The 26484-nt window shown below is 43.9% G+C and overlaps 1 protein-coding gene across 5 annotated transcripts in view; it reads left to right on the forward strand.

The window, feature by feature from the left end:
* Positions 1-26484, forward strand: part of LOC141106305 (catenin delta-1-like) — a 403119-nt gene that overhangs the window by 80416 nt on the left and 296219 nt on the right. For all 5 annotated transcript variants that reach the window (XM_073596969.1, XM_073596970.1, XM_073596971.1 and 2 more), the window contains 3 exons: positions 5950-6015; positions 6117-6251; positions 6331-6746. In XM_073596969.1, the coding sequence (XP_073453070.1) occupies positions 5950-6015; positions 6117-6251; positions 6331-6746 (617 nt within the window). The remainder of the gene's footprint in view (positions 1-5949; positions 6016-6116; positions 6252-6330; positions 6747-26484) is intronic.

Here is a 26484-nt window from a genome sequence, read left to right on the forward strand (position 1 = left end):
GGGCAACATAACTTCCAGCACGACTTTGGGAGGCAACTTGGACACGACTTGAGTATGAATCACAGCGCGACTTGGGACAACTTACAACACAACTTGAAGTCGCCTCCAGGACAGGGAACTTTACAAGTGGCCAATCAGAGCTTATCAGCCGTGCGTGAGAAGGAGGGGGCTGGCTGTTTAGTGGAGTAAATTACTTTCTGTTTCCTTTCTGCTTCCTGTAAAGTTGCCTCAGCATGAACGGTGATCAGACTTGGAGGCAACTTCCATTGAAATCAATGGGTACAAGTCACCTAGAAGTCGGATTGAAGTAGTACAGGAACCTTTTCTGAAGCTGGAGCGACTGCAGTAGTGTGCATTAAGACTGATCCATTTCACTTTCATGTAGCGCGACTTGAGGTGACCAAGGGCGACTTGAAGTCGGCTCCAAAGTTGCCCCTGTGTGAATGGAGCCTAAGGCTGGGTTCACACTGGTGCGACACGACAGCCGTCCTACTTTGGATCCGACTTTGCCCTGCGACATGAAGCCGGCATGTGTCCGACTTTCAATGAACGGGGATCCGACTTGGATCCCCGCCAATGCCGGCACTGTGTTTGGTATGAATCTTTAGGGGGGAACTCCGCGCCAAATTTTAAATAAAAAACCGGCATGGGTTCCCCCTCCAGGGGCATACCAGGCCCTTGGGTCTGGTATGGACCTTGAGGGGAACCCCCTACGCCGAAAAAACGGCGTGGGGGGTCGCCCCCAATCCATACCAGACCCTTATCCGAGCACGCAGCCCGGCCGGACAGGAATGGGGGTGGGGACGAGCGAGCGCCCCCCCCCCTCCTGAACCGTACCAGGCCGCATGCCCTCAACATGGGGGGTGGTGCCTTGGGGGAGGGGGGCGCGCTGCGGCCCCCCCACCCCAAAGCACCTTGTCCCCATGTCGATGAGGACAAGGGCCTCTTCCCGACAACCCTGGCCGTTGGTTGTCGGGGTCTGCGGGCGGGGGGCTTATCGGAATCCGGGAGCCCCCTTTAATAAGGGAGCCCCCAGATCCCGGCCCCCCACCCTATGTGAATGAGTATGGGGTACAGCGTACCCCTACCCATTCACCTAGGAAAAAAGTGTCAATTTAAAAAAAAAACACTACACAGATTTTTAAAGCATTTTATTAGACAGCTCCGGGGGTCTTCTTCCGACTTCGGGGGTCTCTCCGGTTCTTCTCCACGCTCTCCGGATCTTCTGCCGGGCTCCTCCGCTCTCTTCTGCTCTTTTGCCGCTCTTTTGCTAAAGCGGAGGAGCCCGGTCTTCAATCTTCTGCCTTCTGCCTTCTGCCTTCTGCCTTCTGCCCTCTTCTCCTGATGTTGACACGACGCTCTCTGGGGCTAGAATGCTCTCTGTGCGCTCTGCTCTGACTTATATAGGCGGTGACCCCGCCCCCTTATGCCGTCACAGTCCCTGGGCATGCTGGGACTGTGACGTTTTAGGGGGCGTGGTCATCACCCGATGACCACGCCCCCTAAAACGTCACAGTCCCAGCATGCCCAGGGACTGTGACGGCATAAGGGGGCGGGGTCACCGCCTATATAAGTCAGAGCAGAGCGCACAGAGAGCATTCTAGCCCCAGAGAGCGTCGTGTCAACATCAGGAGAAGAGGGCAGAAGGCAGAAGGCAGAAGATTGAAGACCGGGCTCCTCCGCTTTAGCAAAAGAGCGGCAAAAGAGCAGAAGAGAGCGGAGGAGCCCGGCAGAAGATCCGGAGAGCGTGGAGAAGAACCGGAGAGACCCCCGAAGTCGGAAGAAGACCCCCGGAGCTGTCTAATAAAATGCTTTAAAAATCTGTGTAGTGTTTTTTTTTTAAATTGACACTTTTTTCCTAGGTGAATGGGTAGGGGTACGCTGTACACCATACTCATTCACATAGGGTGGGGGGCCGGGATCTGGGGGCTCCCTTATTAAAGGGGGCTCCCGGATTCCGATAAGCCCCCCGCCCGCAGACCCCGACAACCAACGGCCAGGGTTGTCGGGAAGAGGCCCTTGTCCTCATCAACATGGGGACAAGGTGCTTTGGGGTGGGGGGCCGCAGCGCGCCCCCTCCCCCAAAGCACCAACCCCCCATGTTGAGGGCATGCGGCCTGGTACGGCTCAGGAGGGGGGGGGGGGCGCTCGCTCGTCCCCACCCCCATTCCTGTCCGGCCGGGCTGCGTGCTCGGATAAGGGTCTGGTATGGATTGGGGGGGACCCCCACGCCGTTTTTATCGGCGTAGGGGGTTCCCCTCAAGGTCCATACCAGACCCAAGGGCCTGGTATGCTCTTGGAGGGGGAACCCATGCCGGTTTTTTATTTAAAATTTGGCGCGGAGTTCCCCCTCAAGAACATCTGAGCACAAGTCGCGTGCCAAAGTCGGATCATGCAAGACGGCAATCCGACTTTGATCCGACTTCAATGATAGTCAATAGACTGAAGTAGGATCAAAGTCGGACCAAAGTAGTACAGGGAGCATTTCTAAAGTCGGAACGACTTGTGTCGGACCAATTAGGACGGCTCCCATAGGGAAACATTAAATTTCACACGTCATGCGACATGAGCTCCCAATGTCGGAGCGTTTGTCGGACCAGTGTGAACCCAGCCTTAGTGTTTCAAGAAATGAGATTCACCTGATGTACTGAAGGCCTGATCAGATGTGCTCAATTTTCAGTGATTGGCACCATAGTTTGTAGACACTCTAAGTGCCGGTTCACACAGGGGCGGCACGACTTGCAGGTCGCCTCAGCGAGGCGACCTGCAAACGACTTCCGAGGCGACTTGCAAAACGACTTCTGTACAGAAGTCTATGTAAGTCGCCCCAAGTCGCCCCCAAAGTAGTACAGGAACCTTTTTCTAAGTCGGAGCGACTTGCGTCGCTCCTATTAGAACGGTTCCGTAGCACAGAACGGGAGGCGACTTGTCAGGCGACTAGGTCGCCTGACAAGTCGCCCCTATGTGAACCGGCACTAACTTTCACAAAGACCAAATAATATACACTAATTTGGGTTATTTTTACCAAAGATATGTAGCAGTATACATTTTGGCCAAAATTTATGAAGAAAAATTACTAATTAGCAAAGTTTTATGACAGAAACAAAGAAAAAGGCATTTTCTTTTTCACAAAATTCACGGTCTTTTTTTTATTTATAGCACAAAAAAATAAAAAACCCACTAGTGATTAAATACCACCAAAAGAAAGCTCTATTTGTGTGAAAAACAGGACACAATTTTCATGTGTACAGTTGTTGCATGACTGAGTAATTGTCATTCAAACTGCGAGAGCGCTGAAAATTGGTCTGGGCAGGAAGGGAGTGTAAGTGCCCTGTATTGAGGTGGATAAATAAATTTGATTTAAAAAAAAACAAAACAGATTTTTGAACAAAAAAAAAATCAGAGTAAAAAAAAAATTCGGATTTTTATCCACCCTGCAAGGAAAGGATTTACATTAAGTTGAATATTGCCCCCCCTTAAGCACAAACTGGTTCCTTGTTCTGCTCCTTCCTCCCAAATGTGACCTCTGCTGGACAGGAACTTCAAGAGGCCCATACCAGGTCAAATTCAGGTACTTCTCTTGGTTTCGTTGGTGTTACTAAACCCACAACAATTAAATGTGTCTGTATATGCAGTAAAGCATGCTTGTTATACTCCCTGTGGAACCTAAGGGGTGAATCCTCCACATTGTTTAAAAAAGCTGTTTGAATCTTGTCTTCTCTGATCCTCCCCTTCCACCGCCCCCAATCCATCTCCCGATAGAACTAAAGCCTTGGAGGCACTCTCCGTGTATTGCTGGAGTTTCTTTTTTCTTCTTCTTGGGATGGTGCATGTGATCAGCACATGGCCAATCAGCACTGTCCAGACAGAGGGTTAGGAGTCATGCAGCCTCATAGGACAGTCAGAGTAGAATGAAAACTCCTCCTGCAAGTTTTAACTTGACACTGTCAAGTTGTATTTTTATGTTATTTTTTTATGTTTATATTTACTAAAATAATTGCATTTCCATGTTCTGTGGGAGACCAGATCTAGTGAATGCAGGGTCCTGGGTTTAGTAACACTTTTTTTTTAAAAAAAAGCTCTATTAATGATGATGGAGCTGCAAGAATATATTTTATACCTGCCTAGAATTATCCTTTTAAGTTTGCAATCCCTTGCAATATCTGAAACATTTTCCTTTTGCAAAAGTAAAATCAAAGTTTGTGTATTTAAGTTTAAGAACAAAAATGAAATATTTTCAGTCCTTAGATATCGCAGCTATAATTTATTATTATTATTATTATTATTAATTTTTTTTTCTTTATTTTTCATCTGGTGATTCGGGCAGTAACAAACCTTCTGTCTGAAGCCAAGCACAGGCAGTCCCCAGGTTACAAACAAGATAGGGTAGGTTTGTATGCAAGTCGGAACAAGTACATTTTTAATTTTTTTTAATTTTTTTTTGAAGTATAGCTCCAGCCAAAAAAAAGTTTATTTTTTGATAGCATAGGGAAGGGTTAACACCCCTGTAACATTTGTTTTGCTGTCTGTGCCCCTGTTCAGAAGATTTCACCTCGCTTTCTGTCCCAGTGACAATTGGATTTTGAAAATTTTGGGTTGTTGTGGAAACGAGGATTGGTGATGAAGCTTCAGTGGAGACACCTTTTTCCCATGATAACTCTTACAGGAGTGAATTTCATTTCCTAGGGGCAGGCTTCCTCTTGTCTCCTTCCGTCTAAGTATGAGTCATATGTAAGTTAAATGTTTGTAACCCGGAGACCACCTGTACACACCCAGCATGGCTGAAGGGAAAAAAAAAAACCTGACAGCTCAGGAGGTGCCGCTGTACTAACTATCCAATGTTAGTACCGCGATCTCCCCTGCTGTGCTATTGTGTTCTGACAGGGGGATGCCCCTTCCCACTCAGTGCTGATTAGGAGCCGGTCGGCAGACTTTTTTCGATTATGCCTCTTCGACGGAAGCCTCCCCGACTCCAGTAAACATGAATGTTGGCCCGTTTCTATTTAACACCCCGATGCCGCCTGACATTCGGCCCATGTGTACTAGGTTTACGGGTGGCTGCACTGTATCTTTAAGGAGTAGCATAACTATGTCATTATTATGCTGTGGCTAATGGTTGTGTTAGATTTACATTAGTGGTTAACATTATAATGCCTATTTCCTGGTAACACTTTTTAACCTTTTACCTAGTTAAACCTAACCAACATATTTTTTATTTTATTTTGGGATATAGGTTTTAAAGTGATTGTGAAGTCTCATGTTGTTGTTTGTGTTTTTTTTTTTTTTTTTTTTTTTTTTTTTTTTAAATTTAAAATAAACGTTATACTTGCCTGCCCTGTGCAGTGGTTTTGCACAGAACAGCCCAGATCCTCCTCTTCTTGGGTCCCGCTTTGGTGCTCCTGGCCCCTCCCTCTTGTTGAGTGCCCCCACAGCAAGCAGTTTGCTTTTGGGGCAACCTAGCCACAGCTCCCTGTGCCCATTCAGACACGGAGCTGTGGCCCGGCCCCGCCTCAGTTACTCTCATGTACATTATTGCTGCATCCAGAGGGGGCTCAGGTGAGTATAAGGGGTGGGCTGCACCCTGAAGGTTTTTTTGCCTTAATGCATAGAATGCATTAAGATAAAAAAACACCTGCCTTTAGAACCACTTTAAAGGATGTTAAAAAAATAACAGGCTTACTGGCAGGCTCGATAGGCAGTAAAACTGTTATGGGGCACATGGAAAAACAAAGACTGATGTGTAATGCTAATGACAGCCTATATCCGATTTCATTTTTGATTTTGCCCATAGTTTTGCCTTAATCTTTCTGTTTAATAAAGTTTCACAGGAAAATTATCCTAATCCTAATTATCAGTTGTACTTTTTATTTGTGTGTCCTTTCCCTTGAAGTGGTAGTGCCAGTGAGTCATACCTAAAAACAAAAACAAAACTAAAATTTGTCTTTTCAGAACGGGAGGATTGTTCACCCCCAAGAGGGGCAGCGGAAAAAATATACAGATATACACACCTCTCAGGTGAGATAAGTAGTAGTTTAGAATTTGTATAACATGTAGATTTATGGGCATTAAATACTGTGTATGTACTTAGGGTGTTTTTTTTATTTTTTTTATATTAGGATCTTTCACCTGTTTACTCCCCAGCCAGGATGGATAGTCACGGTCATCCCGTTGATGAGGCTTATCCACCAGATGGTGACCCATCCTACTTGTCATACAGTATATCTGATGAACCCCAACACAGTGACATCACAGTAAGTGCCTCAGTGCAAGTTTTAGATTATTGTGACCATGACAACCAGGTTTCTTCATAGCATACATTCTTTGTTCTAGTTAAAACCTTCTGTGGGGTACTCTCAGACATTGGATCGACCTTACCGTGACGTTTGTGGTGGAGTTGGTACCTACACCACTGTTCCCCGCAATTACCATTTTCGAGGACCTGGAACAGAGCCAATGCAGATGGTTTTACCTCAACAGCATCCTGGCTACAGCAGCTTATCCAGACCAAACAATCGCTACCATTCTGTTGAGCCCTATAGGGGTCCTGGTTATGGCGCTCAACCCCAAGTCAGAGGTGCTGGTTTTGGAGGCAGCCAGTCTGACCTGCTTTCAGCCAGGTATACATCTGAGGATGCTTATGGACTGGAAGATGATCGTAGGAGCCTTGGTGGTTATATGGATGGGCCAGATTATTCCACTGCTGGACGGAGGGGTCCCAGTTCAACAGACCCACGTAGAAGATTAAGGTTAGTTGATAATTTTCTTTTCTTGTACAAAATTGGTCTGCTTTGACTTCATAGCTTGTGACCCAGGCCAGTGAGTAAAAGCCCAGTTGAAGTTTACTGTAAAATATATCAAGTCTGCAAAGCTTTTGCTCCCTGCTAATTGTATCAGTTTTCGACTTAGAAGGGGACATGTATTACTGTTTCAGAGAGTCTGTTACGCTCACACAGTGAGCAGTGGCCCTCCTTTACAACCTATTTCTTGTGCTTTGAAATTTTTGATGGTAAAATGTTTTCTATGTACCTTTTTGCTGCACAATTAACCACTTCAGCTCCAGAAGTTTTACCCCCCCCTTCATGACCAGGCCATCTTTTGCGATTCAGCTCTGCGTTGCTTTAACTGACAATTGTGCGACGCTGTACCCAAATAGTTAGCCAGTTCAACCTCTACCATCATGCTTCAGCGTCTTGCTATAGTGACATAGGAGAACATATGTCTTCTCTGAGAGAGAAGCATACCCACTTTAGTAGCCACTTTTTTGTTCAAGATAGTATTCCTTAGTTAAGATTTTTGTTTGCAGCCAAAAGAGCTCATTTTGCAATCTTCAGAAATTCTAGTGTTTGATGCTGTCTTGGAGGCCGTATCCAGACCCTACAAGGAAGATGAAGCTGGACTTGCCTGTAATGTGCACTTTGTCTGCTGGGTTCTAGATGTGTTCCTGTCCAGATCACCCAGTGTCATTTTTTAAATTTTCTTTATTCATAGAAATAAACAAGGTCACATAAAACAGGATGCCTAATGGAATTTTCACAGCAGCAGTTAGAATGCGTATCACACAATGGGGTTGATTTATTAAAACTGAAGAGTGCAAAATCTGGTGCAGCTGTGCATGGTAGCCAATTGACTTCTAACCTCAGCTTTTTAAATGAAGCCTTGACAATAAAACCTGGAAGGTGACTGGTTTCTGTGGAGAGCTGCACCATATTTTGTACACGCCAGTTTAAAAATGAACCCCAGTGTCTTATTAGGTGGTTGTATAGTTGGCTGTGGAGCAGTGACCGTTAAATACACATCACACTTTTGTTTGATTTATAAAGAAATTGAAAAGGGAATGACCGTTCTATATCTGTGACAATCTAGAAGTCTGATTTTTCATTTAACTTCTTAAACAAATAAAATGGGCACCAGAAGGTAAGAATGGAGGCAAGCAAACTAGGTTTTATGGTAGAGGGCCAAAGTTCCCTAATTTAAAGTAATGTGGGTGGAGGGAGGGGCGTTGGGCTCAGAAAAAATTATGATAGAGAAAAAAAAAGGGGTTGGGGCTGTTGAGTTAGGGCTGGGGCTATAATGTTAGGGCATATGCAGGGGAACTGGAGGAGAAACTAAAATATTGCATTATTATATTGCAAAAGAACCAGGTTGAAATCCCACACAGTCATAGGTGGAAGTGAGCAATGTCCGCTACAAAAGCTTTTCTAATGAGTGAGAAGTCAGCGGTCTTTGAAACGGAATTGCCAGCCAGGCCCTTGATGGTACTCTAGGGAGGCCAAATGTTGACCTGGACCCGATTGGAAAGAGTGCCAGGATTCATCCTATACTGGAATCGCTGTGTATATTTTATCTATTGGACCTATAGTGGAATTCATCTCAAGTTGTCTTGTCCTTGTTATTATAGCCTTGTTTACACAGGCGCAAAATGTCTGCATTTGGGGTCATGCACCCACACAGATGTCAAATTGGGAGCAGTGACTGCAACTGCTGCGTCCCAAATGACATGAATGGGACTGCATTGAACATCCTGCATTCCTGTGCAGGTAAACATGGCCCTCGCACAGGTGTAGGCTGTAGTGCTGAAAATTGCATTGCAATGAATTGCACAGGAATGCAGTGCACATTCCAGCATGAACCAGCACTAAGGCTACGTTCACACTACCACAACTCCAAAGTCGCTCGACTTTACGCTTTCTGGCACTCAAGTTGCATCAAAGTAGTGCAGTAACCTTTTTAAAAGTCACTGCGACTTTGTCGCATAGGTTTGAACGTATTCCTTTGCAATCAGTGGTCTGTGACTGTGTCTAAAGTCACATGGCAAGTCACATAAGTATGAACGGAGCCTTAGGCTGCTTTAACACTGATTTGATTTGTTCAGTTCTAAAGTAAAAAAAAAAAAAAAAAAAAAGCGGAAGAAAAATGCATCCTTTTGCAGCCCTTTACACTGGTCAGTTGCTGTTCAGTTGCATTTAAAAAAAACAAAAAAAAAACTCCTTCCTCCTTTCTTTCCTTTTTCTGCCCTTCTCTCTCCTTTCTTCACCCTTCTCTCTCCTTTCTTCACTTTTTTTTTTTCCCTATTTCTCCATCTTCTCATACCGGTATGTGATTTTTCGAAGTTCCCTCCTTGTAAACCTCTTGTTTGTTGATTCTGGGTAATTTTGTAATTGTTCCAGTGTTGATTCTCCTGTTTGATTTTGATAACCTTGAAAGGCTTTGTGGCTTCTCTCCGTCATGTACCAGGTATCAGAATGATTGAAGCGTGTTATTTCTATTATTACATTGTAATATACAGTAGAATGAAACAGTTCAACTCACCATAATGCAGAATCTGCCACCAGATGTGGATTGTCACTTGCCACGTCGCCTGCCACCAGATGTGGATTGTCACTGCAGTGGTGGCAGCGCAGGTGTGCGCATTTGTTCAGAATCAGGCCTGGAGTGGTAGGTTTCAAGTGAGGGAGAACAGAAGTAATGGGGGCAGGCGGTGAGAGATAATCTCATCTTTCTGCTCCCCTGCCTCACCAAGGGCGTCCCCTGTCGCCATTATTGTTTGCACTGGTGATTGAGCCCTTGGCTGCTTCCATCAGACAGTGCATCTGGAAAGTATTTACAGCCCTTTGTATTTTTCCACATTTTTTTATGTTACAGCCTTATTCCAAAATGGATTAAATTCATTATTTTCCCTCAAAATTCTACGAACAATACCCAATAAGGACAATGTGAAAGAAGTTTGTTTGAAATCTTTGCAAATTTATTAAAAATAAAAAACGGAACAACTCGCAAGTATTCACAGCCTTTAAAATAAAGGAATTATTCCCGCGCTAACAGGTATATATTCAAATAATAATCTTAAGGACCAGCTGCATGCACCGAATACAGGTGCAAACCAAACCTTAAAGTGACATAGAAATATTAAATGGTGCTGCGCTAATCCTAGACACCCTTATTAAGAGGCTAAGAGTGATAATAAATAATTAAAAGGTGATGTAAACAGCAAGGAGGTGTTATCATTAATCATAAAAAATCGCACAAATAAATAAATAAACGTTAGCGGTGCTAAACACAAATAAATGTGAAAGATAAAATCGCTAGAAATTCACTCATCATAAAATAGTGCCATACAGTAAATCATCAGTCCTTAACTGTAATCATGTGCAAAAAAAAAAAAAAACAGTGGTGTTCGCAATCATCACATAGTAACAGCAAATCTATGTGATCCAAATTGAGTAACAATCAGATTAGCACACAAAGTGACCAGGTGCAAGGTGGAAAAAAAAAAAAAAATATATAAAGGGAATAAGTAAATAAATAAGTGTAAACCAGTGCAATGTTCAGGGATTGTCCGGAACTATAGCAGGCAATATTAATAAACGATGTGACTTGGATAATTTAACATGCACCAGATGTGACAATAAAATAAGTCCTTTTTTTTAAAAAATAGTGATAGCGTCCTAACATGCAACAGTCGCTCCGTGGTGCTTGATGTAAATCACACGGTGCTCAACTTCGTGTAAACACACTCATGTAAGAGATGGCCCCTTACCTGAAGGCAACAGGGCAAGCGCATATAACCAGGGGTCTTTAAAAGGATCCTCCTTAGAGCAATGAAGCAAGCACATATGGCCCAGAATCTTTCAAAGGGGGTCCTCCCAGGTGCAGAGACCTCTCCTCGCGGTCCTAGTTACGGGGGGAGGTTCCCTCGGTAATACAGGGGGATAAAAAACACGGGGAGCCCCAATAGTGTAATACTATTCAAACAGATGCTTTTATTAGGTAAAACAAGGGTACTCACATAGATATCAACAGTAATGTTCCTATCTCCGACGAGCGGCGAGCTCGTAACTCTATTGCAGTATGTAGAGCCTGTCCCGTCCTCTAGGACGAAGCGAACGCATGCGTAAGCCCCGCCCACATATGAAAACAGTGTTCAAACCACACATGTGAGGTATCGCCGCGAACGTTCGAGCGAGAGAAATAATTCTAGCCCTAGACCTCCTCTGTAACTCAAAACCTGTAATCAGTAAAAAAATTTTAAAGCGCCGCCTATGGGGCTTTTTAAGTACCGAAGTTTGGCGCCATTCCATGAGCGTGTGCAATTTTTGAAGCGTGACATGTTGGGTATCTATTTACTCGACGTAACTTTATCTTTCACATTATGCAAAAAAATTGGGCTAATTTTAATGTTTGTTTTTTTTTTTTTTAAAAGCATGAAACATGTTCGGAAAATTGCTGCGTAAATACTGTGATAAAAAGTTGCAACGACCGCCATTGTATTCTCTAGGGTCTTTGCTAAAAAAAAAAATATAATGTTTGGGGGTTCTATGTAATTTCCTAGCAAAAAAAATGATGAATTTTACATGTAGGAGAGAAATGTCAGAATTGGCCTGGATGCAAAGTGGTTAACCACTTCAGCCCTGGAGATTTGGCTGCGCAATGACCAGGCCATTTTTTGCAATTCGGCACTGTGTCACTTTAACTGACAATTGCACGATCGTGCGACGCTGAACCCAAACAAAATTGACGTCCTTTTTTTAAAACACAAATAGAGCTTTCTTTTGGTGGTATTTGATCACATTTTTATTTTTTGCGCTATAAACAGAGCGACAATTTAAAATAAAAAAAAAAATTTTTTTTTTTGCTATAATGCATCTCCCAAAAAATACATGTATTCATAAGTTTAGGCCAATATATATTCTTCTACATATTTGTGGTCGTGCGGCGCTGTACCCAAACAAAACTCCCCCCCCCCCCCCCCCCAAACACACACAAATAGAGCTTTCTTTTGTCGGTATTTGATCATCTCTGCGGTTTTTATTTTTTGTGCTATAAACAAAAAAAGAGAGACTATTTTGAAAATAAAGCAATATTTTGTACTTTTTGCTATGATAAATATCCCCATTTTTTTTATTTCTATTTTTTTTTTAAAAAGCTAATTTTTTTGCCTCAGTTTAGGCCAATATTTATTCTTCTACATATTTTTGGTAATAAAAATCGCAATAAGCGTATATTGATTTGTTTGCGCAAAAGTTATAGCGTCTACAAAATGGGGGATAGATTTATGGCATTTTTATTATTATTTTTTTTTTTTTTTTTACTAGTAATGGCGATCTGCGCTATTTATCGGGACCGCGACATTATGGCGGACACATCGGACTCTTTTGACACATTTTTGAAACCATTGACAATTATACAGCGATCAGTGCTAAAAAAATGCACTGATTACTGAGTAAATGTCATTGGCAGGGAAGAGGTTAACACTAGGGGGCGATCAAGGGGTTAACTATGTTCCCTGACACTGTTCTAACGGGGGGGGGGACTGACTATAGGAGATGACCGATCGTGGTTCTTAGTAGAGCTGCACAATTTAATCGTCAATCGTTATCCTGATCTTGACTAAAGTGTTACACAATTCTTTCTATGCAAAGAATTCTCTCTGCTCTTCTAAAGCCACAGCCCTCAAAAGAAAGGAAGAGAAGAACTGGGCAGTCTGCCAAGAATTACAACATTCTTTATTTATTCTTTATTAACAATTTGTCAATGGAATAGTCTGTAAGTGAAAAAAGTTTAACCACTTAAACACTAAACCTTTTTCTGACATTGTTTTTCAAGTTAAAAATCACTTTTTTTTTTTTGCTAGAAAATGACTTAGAACCCCCAAATAAATATATAAAATATATATATATATATATATATATATATTATAATTTTTACCAGTAAAGTTAGCCCTTTTTTTTTTTTTTTTTGTATAATGTGAAAGATTTTATGTCACAAGAATCGTGAGAGAATTGTGGTCTTTTTATTCTAAGCAAAAAAATCGTGATTCTCATTTTAGCCTGAATCGTGCAGCTCTAGTTCCTAGCTATTAGGAACTCATAATCTGCCTCTCCTCTCCTCACAGAACAGGGATTTGTGTGTTTACAGTGCAGCAATGCACTGCAGCGGGCGCGCACGCCTGCTATCCCACTTAAAGGAGTCGACTTACAGCTACAACGGTTTGTGGGATCGTGCCGACCTGCCGCAGTATAATGGCGGCTGGTCAGCAAGTGGTTAAAAAAATAATTTGGGTCACTTTTATTCCTATTTTAAGGAATGTAAACATCCCTTGTAATAAAAAAAAAGCATGACAGGACCTCTTAATGTGAGATCTGGGGTCAAAAAGACCTCGGATCTCATATTTACACTACAATGCAATAAAAAAAAATAAAGTATTTTTACAAAAAAAAATTCCCCTTTTAAGAGCATTGGGCAGAAGTGACGTTTTACTTTGCTTCTGCCCTCCAATGCTATGGAGCCGAGTGGGGGCCACCTTTCCCTTACTCGGCATCCAGGCTGAGGGGAGCAGAAGCGATAGTCTCCGCCGCTACCGACGACGGGAACGTGTGGGAGGGGGCCCCCCTCTCCTGCTCCGGTAAGTGATCTCGTGGCGAATCCACCGCTGAGATGACTTTTATCTGAAAGCCGACTGCCCGCTAAAGAAGAGGATAGAGGGCTTATGGCAGCTATCTACTGCCATAACAGCGGTATTCCTCTTCAAACAGCCGCCGTCAATCATGACGTTGGGCAGTTGGCAAGTGGTTAAATTGTTACTCCTGTGCTTGAGCGGCCTGCGTGCTCTGTGATCAGCGAGTCTGAGACTCGGCTCATCGATTCCGTCCCATTACCACGTGATCAGCTTTCAGCCAATGACAGCTGATCATGTGATGTAAACAGAGCCGGTAATCGGCTATTTTTTCTCCTCGCGCTGGCAGCGTGAGGAGGAAAAAAAGGATGATCACCGGCGGCTGTGAGAGGGACATTAGTCCCGATCGTGGAGAGCCTCTGGAGAGGCTTCTGTGACACCTACCAGTGCACAACAGTGCCGCCGACCAGTGCCCACCAGCGCCACCTATCAGTGCCACCTATAAATGTCACCAATCAGTTCCTCATCACCAGTGCTGCCTACCAGTGCCCATCAGTGACATCTGTCAGTACCGTCTTATCTGTGCCTATCAGTGCAGCCTCATCAGCGAATATCAGTGAAGGAAAAAAATTACCCGTTTGGAAAATTTTATAACGTACTATAAAATAGTTAAAAAAATTTCTGTCTTTTTTTTTTTTTTTTGGTTTAGCAAAAAATGAAAACCCAAGTGGTGATTAAATGCCACCAAAAGAAAGCTCAATTTGTGTGAAAAAAAAATGCTAAAAATTTAATTTGTGTACAGTGTAGCATGATCGTGCAATTGTCATTCAAAGTGTGACAGCACTGAAAGCTAAAAATTTGTCTGGGCAGAAGGGGGGTTTAAGTGCCCAGTAAGCAAGTGGTTAAAATAACAAACATGTTATACTTACCTGCTCTGTGCAGTGGTATTGCTCAGTGGTCCGATCCTCCTCTTCTTGGGTCCCCAGTGGCGATCTTGGCTTCTCCACTTCTTTAGAGGGACCACCATAGCCATATGCTGGCTATGGGGAAAGCGTGGTCCCTGCGGTCCCGAGCTGTGTATATGGAGCTGCCCTCCATAGATTTACACAGCGGGACTTAGGCTTGCCCCCCCCACTTCCTCTTCACTGCATCTGATTGACAGCAGCAAGAGCCAATGGCTCCTGCTCAAATACTGTGTAAAGAGGGGAGAAGAGATGCAGCCGTGCACAGCGCTGATCTCTTCTCCCCTCTCTAACTCTTCATACAGGGAGGTGGGGGGGAGCCACAGGGAAACTGAAAACATTTTTTACCTTAATGAAAACAAAACATTGAAGGTAAAAAAAAAAAAAAAAAAATATGTTTAGTAACACTAAGTATCTTCCGAGAGGTGAATTCCATTTTTAGGCACCTACTCTGGCATAATGAGACACCTAGACTGAGATTGAAGTACTTACATAGACCTAAGGCTACTGGAGGTCTAGCCATGCCCAATCCTTGGTTGTACTACTTGGCAGCACAATTACAGCACTATAGCACTCACTAATCCGGGTCTTAACTAGCCTAACCTAGATTCCTTTCTATATATTTTGTTACATACATCAGAGGTATCCGACTTGCCTATTGGTTTGGAGGCTGAAACTTTTGCCAAACCTTCTACCACAGTGACGGCTACAGCGTGGTCGGCTAATTCTGGGAGGGCGTACAATTATGTCCTCCCGGACTCGCGATTCCCACACACACCCCCTGCAGCGCGCACATGGAAGTGTCCATGCTCGCCAGCTTCACCGAACCCAGCGGATCACTTTAAAGGGCCAATGACAGGGGCACTTTACCCAATGTAAACATTCTGGGGTCATGCAGGGATTCGGCTCTCTCCTTTCCTCACACTGATACAGCATGTGTGGAGAGGAGAGAGATTGAGTGCCAAACTGAGTCTGATTCATTTTTACTGTGCCACCAGTGCTACTACAGTGGCACCTGTGCCATTGGAGACCTCATCAGTGCCACTACAGTGCCCATCAGTCCAAACAAATACTGCTGCGCTAGTGATATTGTAGCCAACCACTAAGTGTATCAATTCTCGGCAAATATGAGTGCCAACATAATAACATGTGCATATACGATAATATAATACATTCATGTGTATTTATTTTTGTGATAATATAAATTTCATGCTTGAGTGCAATCAAATATTTAATTAAAGCGGAGTTCCACCCAAAAATGGAACTTAACGCTTTTCCGGTCCCCCCCCCCCATGTCACATTTGGCACCTTTCAGAGGGGAGGGGGGGAGAAGATATCTGTCTAATACAGGTATTTTGCTCCCACTTCCGGGCATAGATACCCAAGCCACCCGCAGGTATCTACACCACTTCCCTCCCCCCTGCTGTCTTCTGGGAGACACACGTCCCAGAAAACAGCAGGGACCAGTGGGATAGCGCAGCACGAGTTGCGCATGCGCAGTAGGGAACCAGGAAGTGAAGCTGCAAGGCTTCACTTCCTGATTCCCTTACCGAGGATGGCAGCGGCAGCACCCGACAGCCGAGGGATAGATCGGCTTCGGGTGCTGACATCGCGGGCGCCATGGAGAGGTAAGTGTCCTTATTTTAAAAGTCAGCAGCTGCAGTATTTGTAGCTGCTGACTTAAAAAAAAAAAAAAAAATAAAAAATTAGGCGGAACTCCGCTTTAATGAAAATGAAAACTTGTTGAGTCTTCGCAGATCCTCAAAAATCCGTGCTTTGTAGCTATTCACCTCAGTGCTCACCTCAGTGTGACCTCACACTTAGTTTGATCAACTAAATCTTTTTAGTCACCCTGGATTAACAGATCATGCTTTCCTCCTCATTGCTCCATTGATGTGCCTCCATTATGACTCGATATATATGAGAGAAAAAGAGCTTCAAGTAGTACTTATATCGTTTTTAACCCCTTCCCGCCGACCGAACGCATATATGCGTACTCGGCTTTCCGGGGTTATACCGGGAGGATGCCCGCAGCTGCAGGCATCATCCCGGTACCGTTGTTTTCAGCGGGCGATCGGCTACCCGAATATAACAACCGATGCGGCTAAAAGCCGCTCGGTTGTTATACCGGAGGAGCGGGAGGGGACATCCCCCCCCTCCCGCTGCCTCCCGCCGCTGTTACCGGGCCTCCCGTGCGATCGGGAGGCCCGGTGTCCGTTCGGCTGCCTTCGGCGGCTGGGGGCGGACTGGAACGAAGCTGCGAGCGGCTTCGTTCCAGCCTTCTTCTTGTAAATGCGGAAGCGACGTCATGACGTCACTTCCCGTTTACTCGGCTGCCAATGGCGCAGAATTTAAAAAAGTACACAGTATTCAGAATCGCCGTTTTCGGCGATCTGAATACTTTGAAGTGTAAAGGAGGGATGGGGGGTCTTTTAGACCCTCCATAAAGAGTACCTGTCACCACATATTACTGTCACAAGGGATGTTTACATTGCTTGTGACAGCAATAAAAGTAAAAAAAAAAAAAAAATTTTAAACACAATTTATAAAGTACAAAAATAAATAAATTAAATAAAAAAAAAAAAAAAAAAAAATTTTTAAAGTGCCCCTGTCCCCGCGAGCTCGCGCAGCGAAGAAAACGCATACGGAAGTCGCGCCCGCATATGTAAACGGTGTTCAAACCACACATGTGAGGTATCGCCGCGATCGTCAGAGCGAGAGCAATAATTCTAGCCCTAGACCTCCTCTGTAGCTCAAACCTGGTAACCGTAAAAATTTTTTAAATCGTTGCCTATGGAAATTCAAAGGTACCGTAGTTCGTCGCCATTCCACGAGTGCGTGCAATTATAAAGGGTGACATGTTTGGTATCTATTTACTCGGCGTAACATCATCTTTCACATTATACAAAAAAATTGGGGTAACTTTACTGTTTGGATTTTTTAAAATACATGAAAGTGTCACTTTTCCAAAAATTTGTGTTTAAAACACCGTTGCACAAATACCGTGTGATAAAAAATATTGCAACAATCGCCATTTTATTCTCTAGATTCTCTGCTAAAAAATATATATATAATGTTTGGGGGTTCTAAGTCATTTTCTAGCAAAAAATACGGATTTTAACTTGTAAACACCAAATTTCAAAAATAGGCTTAGTCATGAAAGGGTTAAACAATATTCAATTTATTAAAAAATGTGCCTAGAGTTCACATTTAAAAGGTGCTCCTGTGCACCAGCTGTATACAGCGTATATCATTTAAAACCAAGATACTGCAACTACTTCGTGCCTCTCCATGAAAGATGAAAAAGCGTCTTGCCAAACAAATCTGCCCCTGTCCGAGGTGACTAAAAAATCTTTAGTTGATCAAACTTAAGTGTGAGGTCATACTGAAGTGAGCGCATTTCTTATGGGGGAGCACTGAGGTGAATGGATACCAAGCACAGATTTTTGAGGATTTGTGAAGACTCAACAAGTTGCAACTTTTTTCTGACATTTTCATTAATTAAATATTTGATTTTATAAGATTATGACGAGATGGTACCGCTGTCTGGTCTTACTAAATAAAATTAATCCAGCTATGTCTGACCTATGCTGGAGATGCGGTGAATCGAGGGGGCACATTATTACATCTATGGTGGTATTCGAAAATATAACCATTTTGGTTGGCTATATTTAAACTCAGCCATGTGGTCACTGGTAAAAATTGTCAGGAGAATCCTGAGGTAGCGCTTTTCTCTTTAATTGCTGGGTCAAATAAATTAAAAAGGGAATATTTAGATTTTTTGGGATGGCAGGAAGAGCCTTAATTCCAAGACAAATAATACCAACACTACGGGAATGGGTAGTAGAGATGAACCATATAATGTGGATGAAAGAGCTGATATGTACAGCAAATAATGGTGAATGTAACTTCTGGGAAGTCTGGGCCCCGTGGGTGGAGTTGCTGGAGTCTCCTCAGATGTCATCTTTTCTTAATCGTACATCACAGGACAGGAGCCATAGTAATTACTATGTGTGTTATAGGCCACCTTCAGGTGATGGACACTGGCACACCCTAAACAGGAAGTTGCCTCCCTATATAACCCCTCCCATACCGGGAGTGCCTACTTTTTTTCGCCAGTGTCTAAGGTGTTGGTTTCGAGTAAAGATATGCTGTGCTCCACTGGAGCAATCCTTGCTGGGGCTAGCTGTGCAGCCGGACCCATTCAAAGTGTCTTTTCAGGCCGAATTGAATGGTACCCCGGCCTCGTGGTGGAAGAAACAAGGTTTAGCCTGTAACGCGTCTCTTTTTAGAGAGCTGGACCACGGGATCCAGTACTTTGGTTTTTTTCAGCCATAAAGTTTTTCTGGCGGGGTGTTTTACGGGTCCAGGAGTGTGGATCCCCCGATAAAAAGGGGGACCCTGGTTCCTGAAGGTTTGTAACAGAACCCACTGTGAGGGGTGAAGATTAGGTCTGTTGGTTTTACCACAGTTTCCCTGCGGCAGGAAAGGAAAGTGGAGAATTCTAAGGAATTTTAAATTTTCTTATGAATTGTCTCCTTTAAAAAGTAAATGCTGTTATGTCTAAAGTCACCACTGGGGGCTCTATAGAGCACGTACCTTGCTATGCTTTCCATGAATCATTCTGTGTCAGCAGAAGCTGCAGTTTCTCCGGATAAGCAGTCCCAGGACTCCGGTAAGATGTTGGGGGGGAGGGGATTTTTCTCTAAACTCACCCCCTCTCCCAAGAGGTAGGGGGAAGCTAGAACGATCGGCGGATGCCGCTCTGTACCTTCACGGCTTCTGACAGCGGTTTGCATCTGCTCGCCTCCAACCCCCCCACAGACACACACCGATCCTGTCGGATCTGAAGCCTGCGCTCGCGCGGGAAAACACTCTTTTTTGAGAAGGGGGCGGGCGCGGTGGGAAGGCGGAGGGCTTGGCGCGGCGGCGTTAGCGCGTAGCAACTTCCAGCGCGGGAGTAAATTATGTAAAGGCTCCACTTGGCAGACTTGGCATGTAAGTGGTGACAGGCATTCCCTTGGCACATTTACTAAGCATCAGGCTGAGCGTTAAATAGCCGCGGCAGTTGCTGGACTATTTGCTCAAGCAGAGGTAGAAACACCCCAAAAAAGGGGCTAAAAGGGTCTCCCTCAAGCTCTGGAAAGCCTAAACTCATCTATATAATGGCATCCTCCCCTGAGAGTTCTGGGGTGGCTGGTCAGAGTGAGCCATCGGGGCCATGAAATGTTTGCAACTGTTTCCAACACTGCAGCCCCTGTCTATATTACTAAAGAGGTTTTTTCCTCAGCCATGATTGGATTAGAGAAATGTTAGCGGCTTTAATCGCATCCCAGAGTGGGACAAAATGCGACAGGTTCCCTTCCATTACCCAGGACCCTCAAACTGAGGAACTGGGGGCGAGAGAAGATACATTTCCCTCAGGGGACCGTGAAGAGGCTGACGACTCCTCTTCTGAGGGGTCAAATGCGGAAGGATCAGCTTCACAATCTGAGATTGATGGTTCCACATTTATGCTACCCTTAACTGAGTGTCCACTTATTGTTTGGGTTCGCTAAAGCCTCCTCAAGCTGTGCATGCCTTTCCTGTCCATTCATTGCTGGAAAAGCTTATGTATTCTGAGTGGAATCACCCAGATAAGCATTTTATCCAATGGAGGAAAGAATTTACTAAAGGTGGGAGATTCCAGCAATTGACGCTGCTATAGCCTTTGTGAATAAAAGTTTGACTTGTCCAGCAGACAATGCTCAAATGCTTGGGGATCCAACGGATAAAAAGTTGGAATTCCTATTAAAAAAACACATTTTTCTCTGGCATGTTTAGTGTCTCAGCCTGTGCTGACAGTAATTGGTATATGTCAATCCTTGAGAGACCAGTTTAAACAGGTGCTCAAGGTTATCCCTGTTCAGCAGGCTCGGGATATGGCAAGCTCCTATGTAGCTTTATGTTTGCAATAGACGCCATGAGAGATTCTAGCCTTCAGGCCTTGCGCCTTTCGCTTGGGCTGGTACATATGTATAGAATACTATGGTTGAAAAATTGGTCAGCCGAAGCACCATGCAAAAAGCTCCTGGCTAGTTTTCCTTTCTGTGGTGAAACGGCTGTTTGGGAAAGTTTTGGATAATACATCCAAAGAATTTCTAGTGGAAAGTACCCCATTTGCCATTTAAGAAAAACAGTAAACGTATTTTATTTAAACAAGCTCCTTCTCCAGTGCTAGGGGCATCGGCCTCCAGGCAGTCACGAAAGCTTCCGCCATCAAGTTCAAGAGGTAATCCTCAGGGTCAACCCCAGGGACAAAAGTCTTGGGGGAGGAAACCTACAAAACAAAATACTAAAGCCTCCTTATGAGGAGGTGCCCCTGCTCGCTCGAGTGGGGGGAAGACTTCTGCAATTCTCAAGGGTCTGGCAGAAAGCGTGTCGAGACAGATGGGGTACTTCCTCAATAGCTCTTGGGTACAAACTGGAGTTCCAAGAGTTCCCGTCTCCTCGTTTTCTCAGATCAAGCGTTCCTAAGGAACCTAGAGAAAAAAGTCTCTTTCAAGCATTGGACCATCTTTTGGCAAAAAGTGATCATGGTGGTCCCCATGAAAGAGCAGGGGTTGGTTTTATTCAAACCTTTTTCACGGTGCCAAAACCGAATGGAGATGTCAAACCCATTCTGGATCTCAAAAATCTAAACCGGTTCCTGAATATCCGCTCTTTCGCATGGAGTTATTCCAATCAGTTGTCTCCATCCTACAAGGAGGAGAACTTCTGGCGTTGATCGACGTCAAGGATGCATATCTCCATGGGCCTATTTCCCCGCTCACCAGAAATATCTACTTTTCAAGGTAGAAAATCTTAATTTTCAGTGTGTGGCTCTGCTTTTTGGTCTAGCTACTGCACTTTGAGTGTTTACAAAGGTTCTGGCGCCTCCTCTAGCCAGATTAGGGGCCCAGTGTGTAACAATTATAGCTTACCTAGACGATCTGCTCTTGATAGACCAGTCGGCAGCCCGCTTAGACCAAAGTATGGTCACCACAGTCCACTACCTGGAATACCTAGGTTGGATTCTCAACCTACAGAAATCTTCCTTTAAAACCATGGAGGAGACTAGAATACTTGGGTCTGCTCATAGATACAGCCAAAAAAGAGTGTATTCTTGCCTCAGACAAAGATCAGCGTCATAAAGGAACTGATTCAGGTGATCAAAGCAAAGAAGAATCCTTTGATTCGGCTTCGCATGAGGTTGTTGGGAAAGATGGTGGCTTCATTCGGGGCCGTTCCTTATGCTCAGTTTCATTCGAGGCTGCTGCAAAACAGTATCCTATTGGCTTGGAACGAGAAGGTCCAAGCTTTTGATTTCCCAATGTTTTTGACTCCAAAGGTGCGTCAGAGCCTGTTTGTGGTTGATAACCAAAAATCTGCAAAAGGAAAAATCCTTCCTACCAGTTACCTGGAAAGTGGTAACAACATATGCCAACCTTTTTTAGGTTGCGGAGCCGTCCTGGAAGAGGCAACTGTCCAAGAGAAGTGGTCCAGATCAGAAATGACCTTGCCCATTAACATTCTAGAGATTCGGGCAGAGTGCTTGGCCCTGAGGGCCTGGACGTTCAGTTTACGGAATTGTCCTGTCAGGATCCAATCCGACAATGCCACAGCAGTGGCCTATATCAATTACCAAGGGGACACGAGAAGTTGTGTGGCCCAGAGAAGTGAATCATATCCTATCTTGGGCTGAAAACAATGTACCTTGCCTATCGGCAGTCCTCATTCCAGGAATAGAAAATTGGCAGGCGGACTACTTGAGTCGCCAGCAGTTCACGGGAGAATGGTTCCTTCACCCCGATATCTTCCTGACAATATGTCAAAGATGGGGGATCCCAGACATAGATCTGTTTGCGTCCAGATTCAACAAAGAGATCGACAACTTTGTGTCAAGAACAAACGATCCACTAGCATGCAGAACAGATGCCTTGGTGTTCCCGTGGAATCAGTTTTCTCTGATTTATGCATTCCCTTCCTGTTCTGCCTGCGTCCACGACTTCTTTGCTGGATCAAGCAGGAAGGGAAGTCTGTGATTCTTGTGGCCCCGGCGATCTTGGTATGCAGAGATCATAAGGATGGCGGTAGGGGTCCCATGGACCCTACCACCACGTCCAGACCTTCTCTCGCAAGATGCAGTATCCCATCCTACCTTACAAATGCTAAATTTAACTGTTTGGCTATTGAGACCCACATTCTGAAGAAGCGTGGGCTGTCAGGTTCAGTGGTATCTTGGCAACCTTGGTCAATGCAAGGAAGGAAGCCAGTGTCCAGAATCATATGTTATAGAGTCCGGAAGGCATATGTCTGCTATGAATCAAGGGGCTGGCACCCAAGGAAGTATGTCACATATAGAATCCTTGACTTTCTGCAGATTAGGTTAGAAATTAAGCTGGCCTTGAGTACTTTCAAAGGCCAGGTCTCGGCTTTACCGGTATTATTTCAACGACCACTTGCTTCGCATTCTTTGGTTCGTAGCTTTATTCAGGGGGTAACGTGGCTCAATCCTCTGGTTAAGTCACCCCTGAACCCTTGGGACTTGAATTTAGTTCTGTCGGCATTACAAAAACAGCCTTTTTGAACCAATACGACATATTCCCTTGGTCCTTTTGACAAGGAAACTAGTTTTTCTGGTAACCATATCTTCTGTAAGGATATCTGAGTTGGCTGCTCTTTCTTGTAAAGAGCCATATTTTTTATTGTTCACAAGGATAAGGTAGTATTGCCTCCTCATCCTAACTTGCTACCGAAGGTAGTGTCAGGTTTTTTTATTTAAACCAGGATATTGTTCTACCTTCATTTTTTTCCAGAACCCTATTCTATGGAAGAAAAATCACTACATTCTCTTGATGTGGTGAGGGCAGTCAAGGTCTACTTAAAGGCAACTGCTCAGATTCAAAAAACACATGTTTTTGTTTGTGTTGCCTGAAGGGCCTAAAAGAGGACAGGCAGCATCGAAATCTACTATTTCTAAATGAATTTAACAAGTAATCGAGCTTAAAGAGGTAGATTCCACACTCTCAAATCAAAGCGCACTCCACCAGGGCTGTTAGTGCTTCGTGGGCAGTGCATCACCAAGCCTCCATGGCTCAAATCTGCAAGGCCGCAACTTGGTCTTCAGTCCATACATTTACCAGATTCTATCAGGTGGATGTAAAAAGACATGAGGATGTCGCCTTTGGGCGCAGTGTGCTGCAGACAGCAGTATAAGTCTTCTGATCTCATGGTGCCCTACTTTTGTTGTATCCCTCCCCTCATTTCTCATTGCTCTGGGACATCCCACATAGTAATTACTATGGCTCTGTGTCCTGTGATGTACGATTAAGAAAATAGGATTTTTATAAGGGCTTACCTGTCAAATCATTTTCTTTGAAGTACATCACTGGACACAGAGGTCCCGCCCCTCTTTCTGGTATACACGTGTATTGCTTTGCTACAAAACCGAGGTACTTCCGGTATGGGAGGGGTTGTATAGGGAGGCAACTTCCTGTTTAGGGTGTGCCAGTGTCCATCACCTGAAGGTGGCCTATAACCCACATAGTAATTACTATGGCTCTGTGTCCCATGATGTACTTTAAAGAAAAGGATTTTACAGGTAAGCTGTTTATAAAAATCCTATTTTCTGTAACTGTCAGGGCTCTTTCACACGTGCGGACCGTTCAGATCCGCCTGTCAGTTTTTTCAGGCGGACCTGAACGGACGCTCCATGCATCTCTATGAAGTGACGGATGTCAGCGGTGACATGTCCGCTGACATCCGATCTGATCCGCTCCGCTAAATCCAGACGGATGGAAACCCTATTTTCCACCTGTCTGGCGAATCGGATGAAAACTGACAGGCGGTCCGTTTTCATCCGATTCCCCCCATAGAGGAGAGCGGAGATCTGACAGGTCCGTTTCTGTATGGTGTGCAGAGACGGACTTGTCATCTGCCGGCTCAGCAGGGATCAACGGATCGATCCCTGCCGAGCAGGCGCATGTCTGAAAACTGATCCGCACCTGTGAAAGGGGCCTAACTGTTGGGATCCTGTCTGTTCTATGCTATATTTAGCATTTTTGTTTGGTGGTGGTGGTTGTTTTATGTCCTTGGTTATTTTTTTTTTTTATCCGTGCATACATGTATATAAAAATTGGCATTGGCGAATATGTCGGCACGTTATATTTAGGCAACTTTCAGTTCTTTATTTTGTGAAAATACAAGTGGGAATGGGAAATATAAAACTTGGCTAACTTAAGGATATGAAGGCCATGGTCACTAAGCATAATTATTCCCTTTCCTTTTTTTTTTTCTTTTTCTCTTTGTATTACCATTGTACAATGCCAATCGTTTCAATAAAAATATATTAAAACAAATGAAATATTTGATTGCACTCAAAAACGGGATTTATATTATCACACGAAGAAATACACATGAATGTATTATATTATTGTGTATTCACATGTTATGTGGGCACTCATATTTGCACCGGAGAATTGATGCACTAAGTAATTGGAATCATTTATCGCTAGCGCATAATTATTAATTTTTTTTTGTGTATAATCTTTATTAAAGACAAGGTATCACAGCTCCAATGAGCGGTGTCATTAGCATAAGGATCATATGTTCTAAGAGCAGCTTATAGTAAAGTATAAAATACAGATAGCATAAGTATTCTATCAGGAAGTATAAAAGGAGCAACAGTCATGTAGCAGGGTAAAAGCGGGGCACCCCTCCTCACAGGGAGTGAGGGAAACACCAACCGCCCTGTCTTCTACATATAAATGTCATATGAGGAATAATTGCACCACGAAAGTGGAATGGCCAGCTTCCAAGACAACCAGTAATAAGTGTGCTAAAGAAATTAAGGGCTTGGTCCTCCGGGTGGGGCGGGAGGGGGCATAAAAAGGCCTCCATCTAACCTCCCCCTGCACGCCACCCATACCAGGGCAGAGCATTTGCGCCACTGGTGCAAAACGATGCCTACCCCAGATGAGCTGGTCTACCCCATGATGACAAACTATCCAGTCTGCCTGTCCAGTTAGCTCGTCATCTTATAACTTACTTCCTGATGCATAAATAAATGATAAACCAGCGGCCAGGAGACCGAGAGGAGGAGAAATAAAAGTATAGGGGATAAAGAAGGGAAGAAAAAAAAGAACAGGAACATACCTTGCATCTTGCAGATGGTGCCACCTCTTGCACCCAGCCCATAATGCCATAGCAAAATAAATTGTGCAGCTAAAGAAAAAAATCACCAAGGCTAGACTAGAGGACACTTGTCCTGGGTCGGAAATGTAGTCTATCCAATGTGACCAGGTGCTGGAGAAGCGGTCACGGGCACCCCTGCAGGAAGCGATCCTTTTATTTTATTCATCTTGTGAATCCATTCCTCCCTGCTAGGGATTTGTGATCGCTTCCAATAGATTGGGAGCAGGTGCTTAGCTGCATTCAATAAATTAGGTAATGCGCTTTTCTTATATTGGCTAACTATATTGGCTAACTGGCATGGAAGGAATGTGCAAAAGGAAGTGAATCGGGGAGAGCGGTAATGCTGAAACAACGAATCGATCGACAACCAATCGATTATGAAATCGATTACTATTTTCATAATCGATTAATTGGCCAGTAACATAATGGGGTTAAAAACTAAAATGCGCCCTTTATTGTACAAAAAGAGCACATAATTGCTACTGTAAATATTACTTTCACAGTTCTACAGTAAAAAAAAAAAATGAACCCCTTACAGTAGTGGTCTGCTTTTTTTTTTTTTGTACTATAAAGGGCTAATTTTAGTTTTTTTTTTTAACCCCATTAGGTTACTACACCTATTAGACTTGGTTCACATCTCTGTTTTTGAAGCTTTTTGCAGAAACGCACTACAATTAATTTATATGGTTTCCTATGGGACACGCTCATCTATGCTTTTTTCAGCCGCTGCGTATTTGGAAAGGGTCAGGAACTTTTTTTTTTTTTTAACGCAAAAGGGTGCTTTTTTTGGTTCAATATACTTCAATGGAGAAGCTGCAGAAAAGCATGCAATGTGTTTTTGCAGCAATTTGTGTTTTTTAATCTACTCAACACATTGGCCAAAAAAAATGCAAAAACGCAAATCGCAGCAAAATC

This window comes from Aquarana catesbeiana, linkage group LG08 (genome assembly GCF_042186555.1).
Source record: "Aquarana catesbeiana isolate 2022-GZ linkage group LG08, ASM4218655v1, whole genome shotgun sequence".
NCBI lineage: Eukaryota > Metazoa > Chordata > Amphibia > Anura > Ranidae > Aquarana > Aquarana catesbeiana.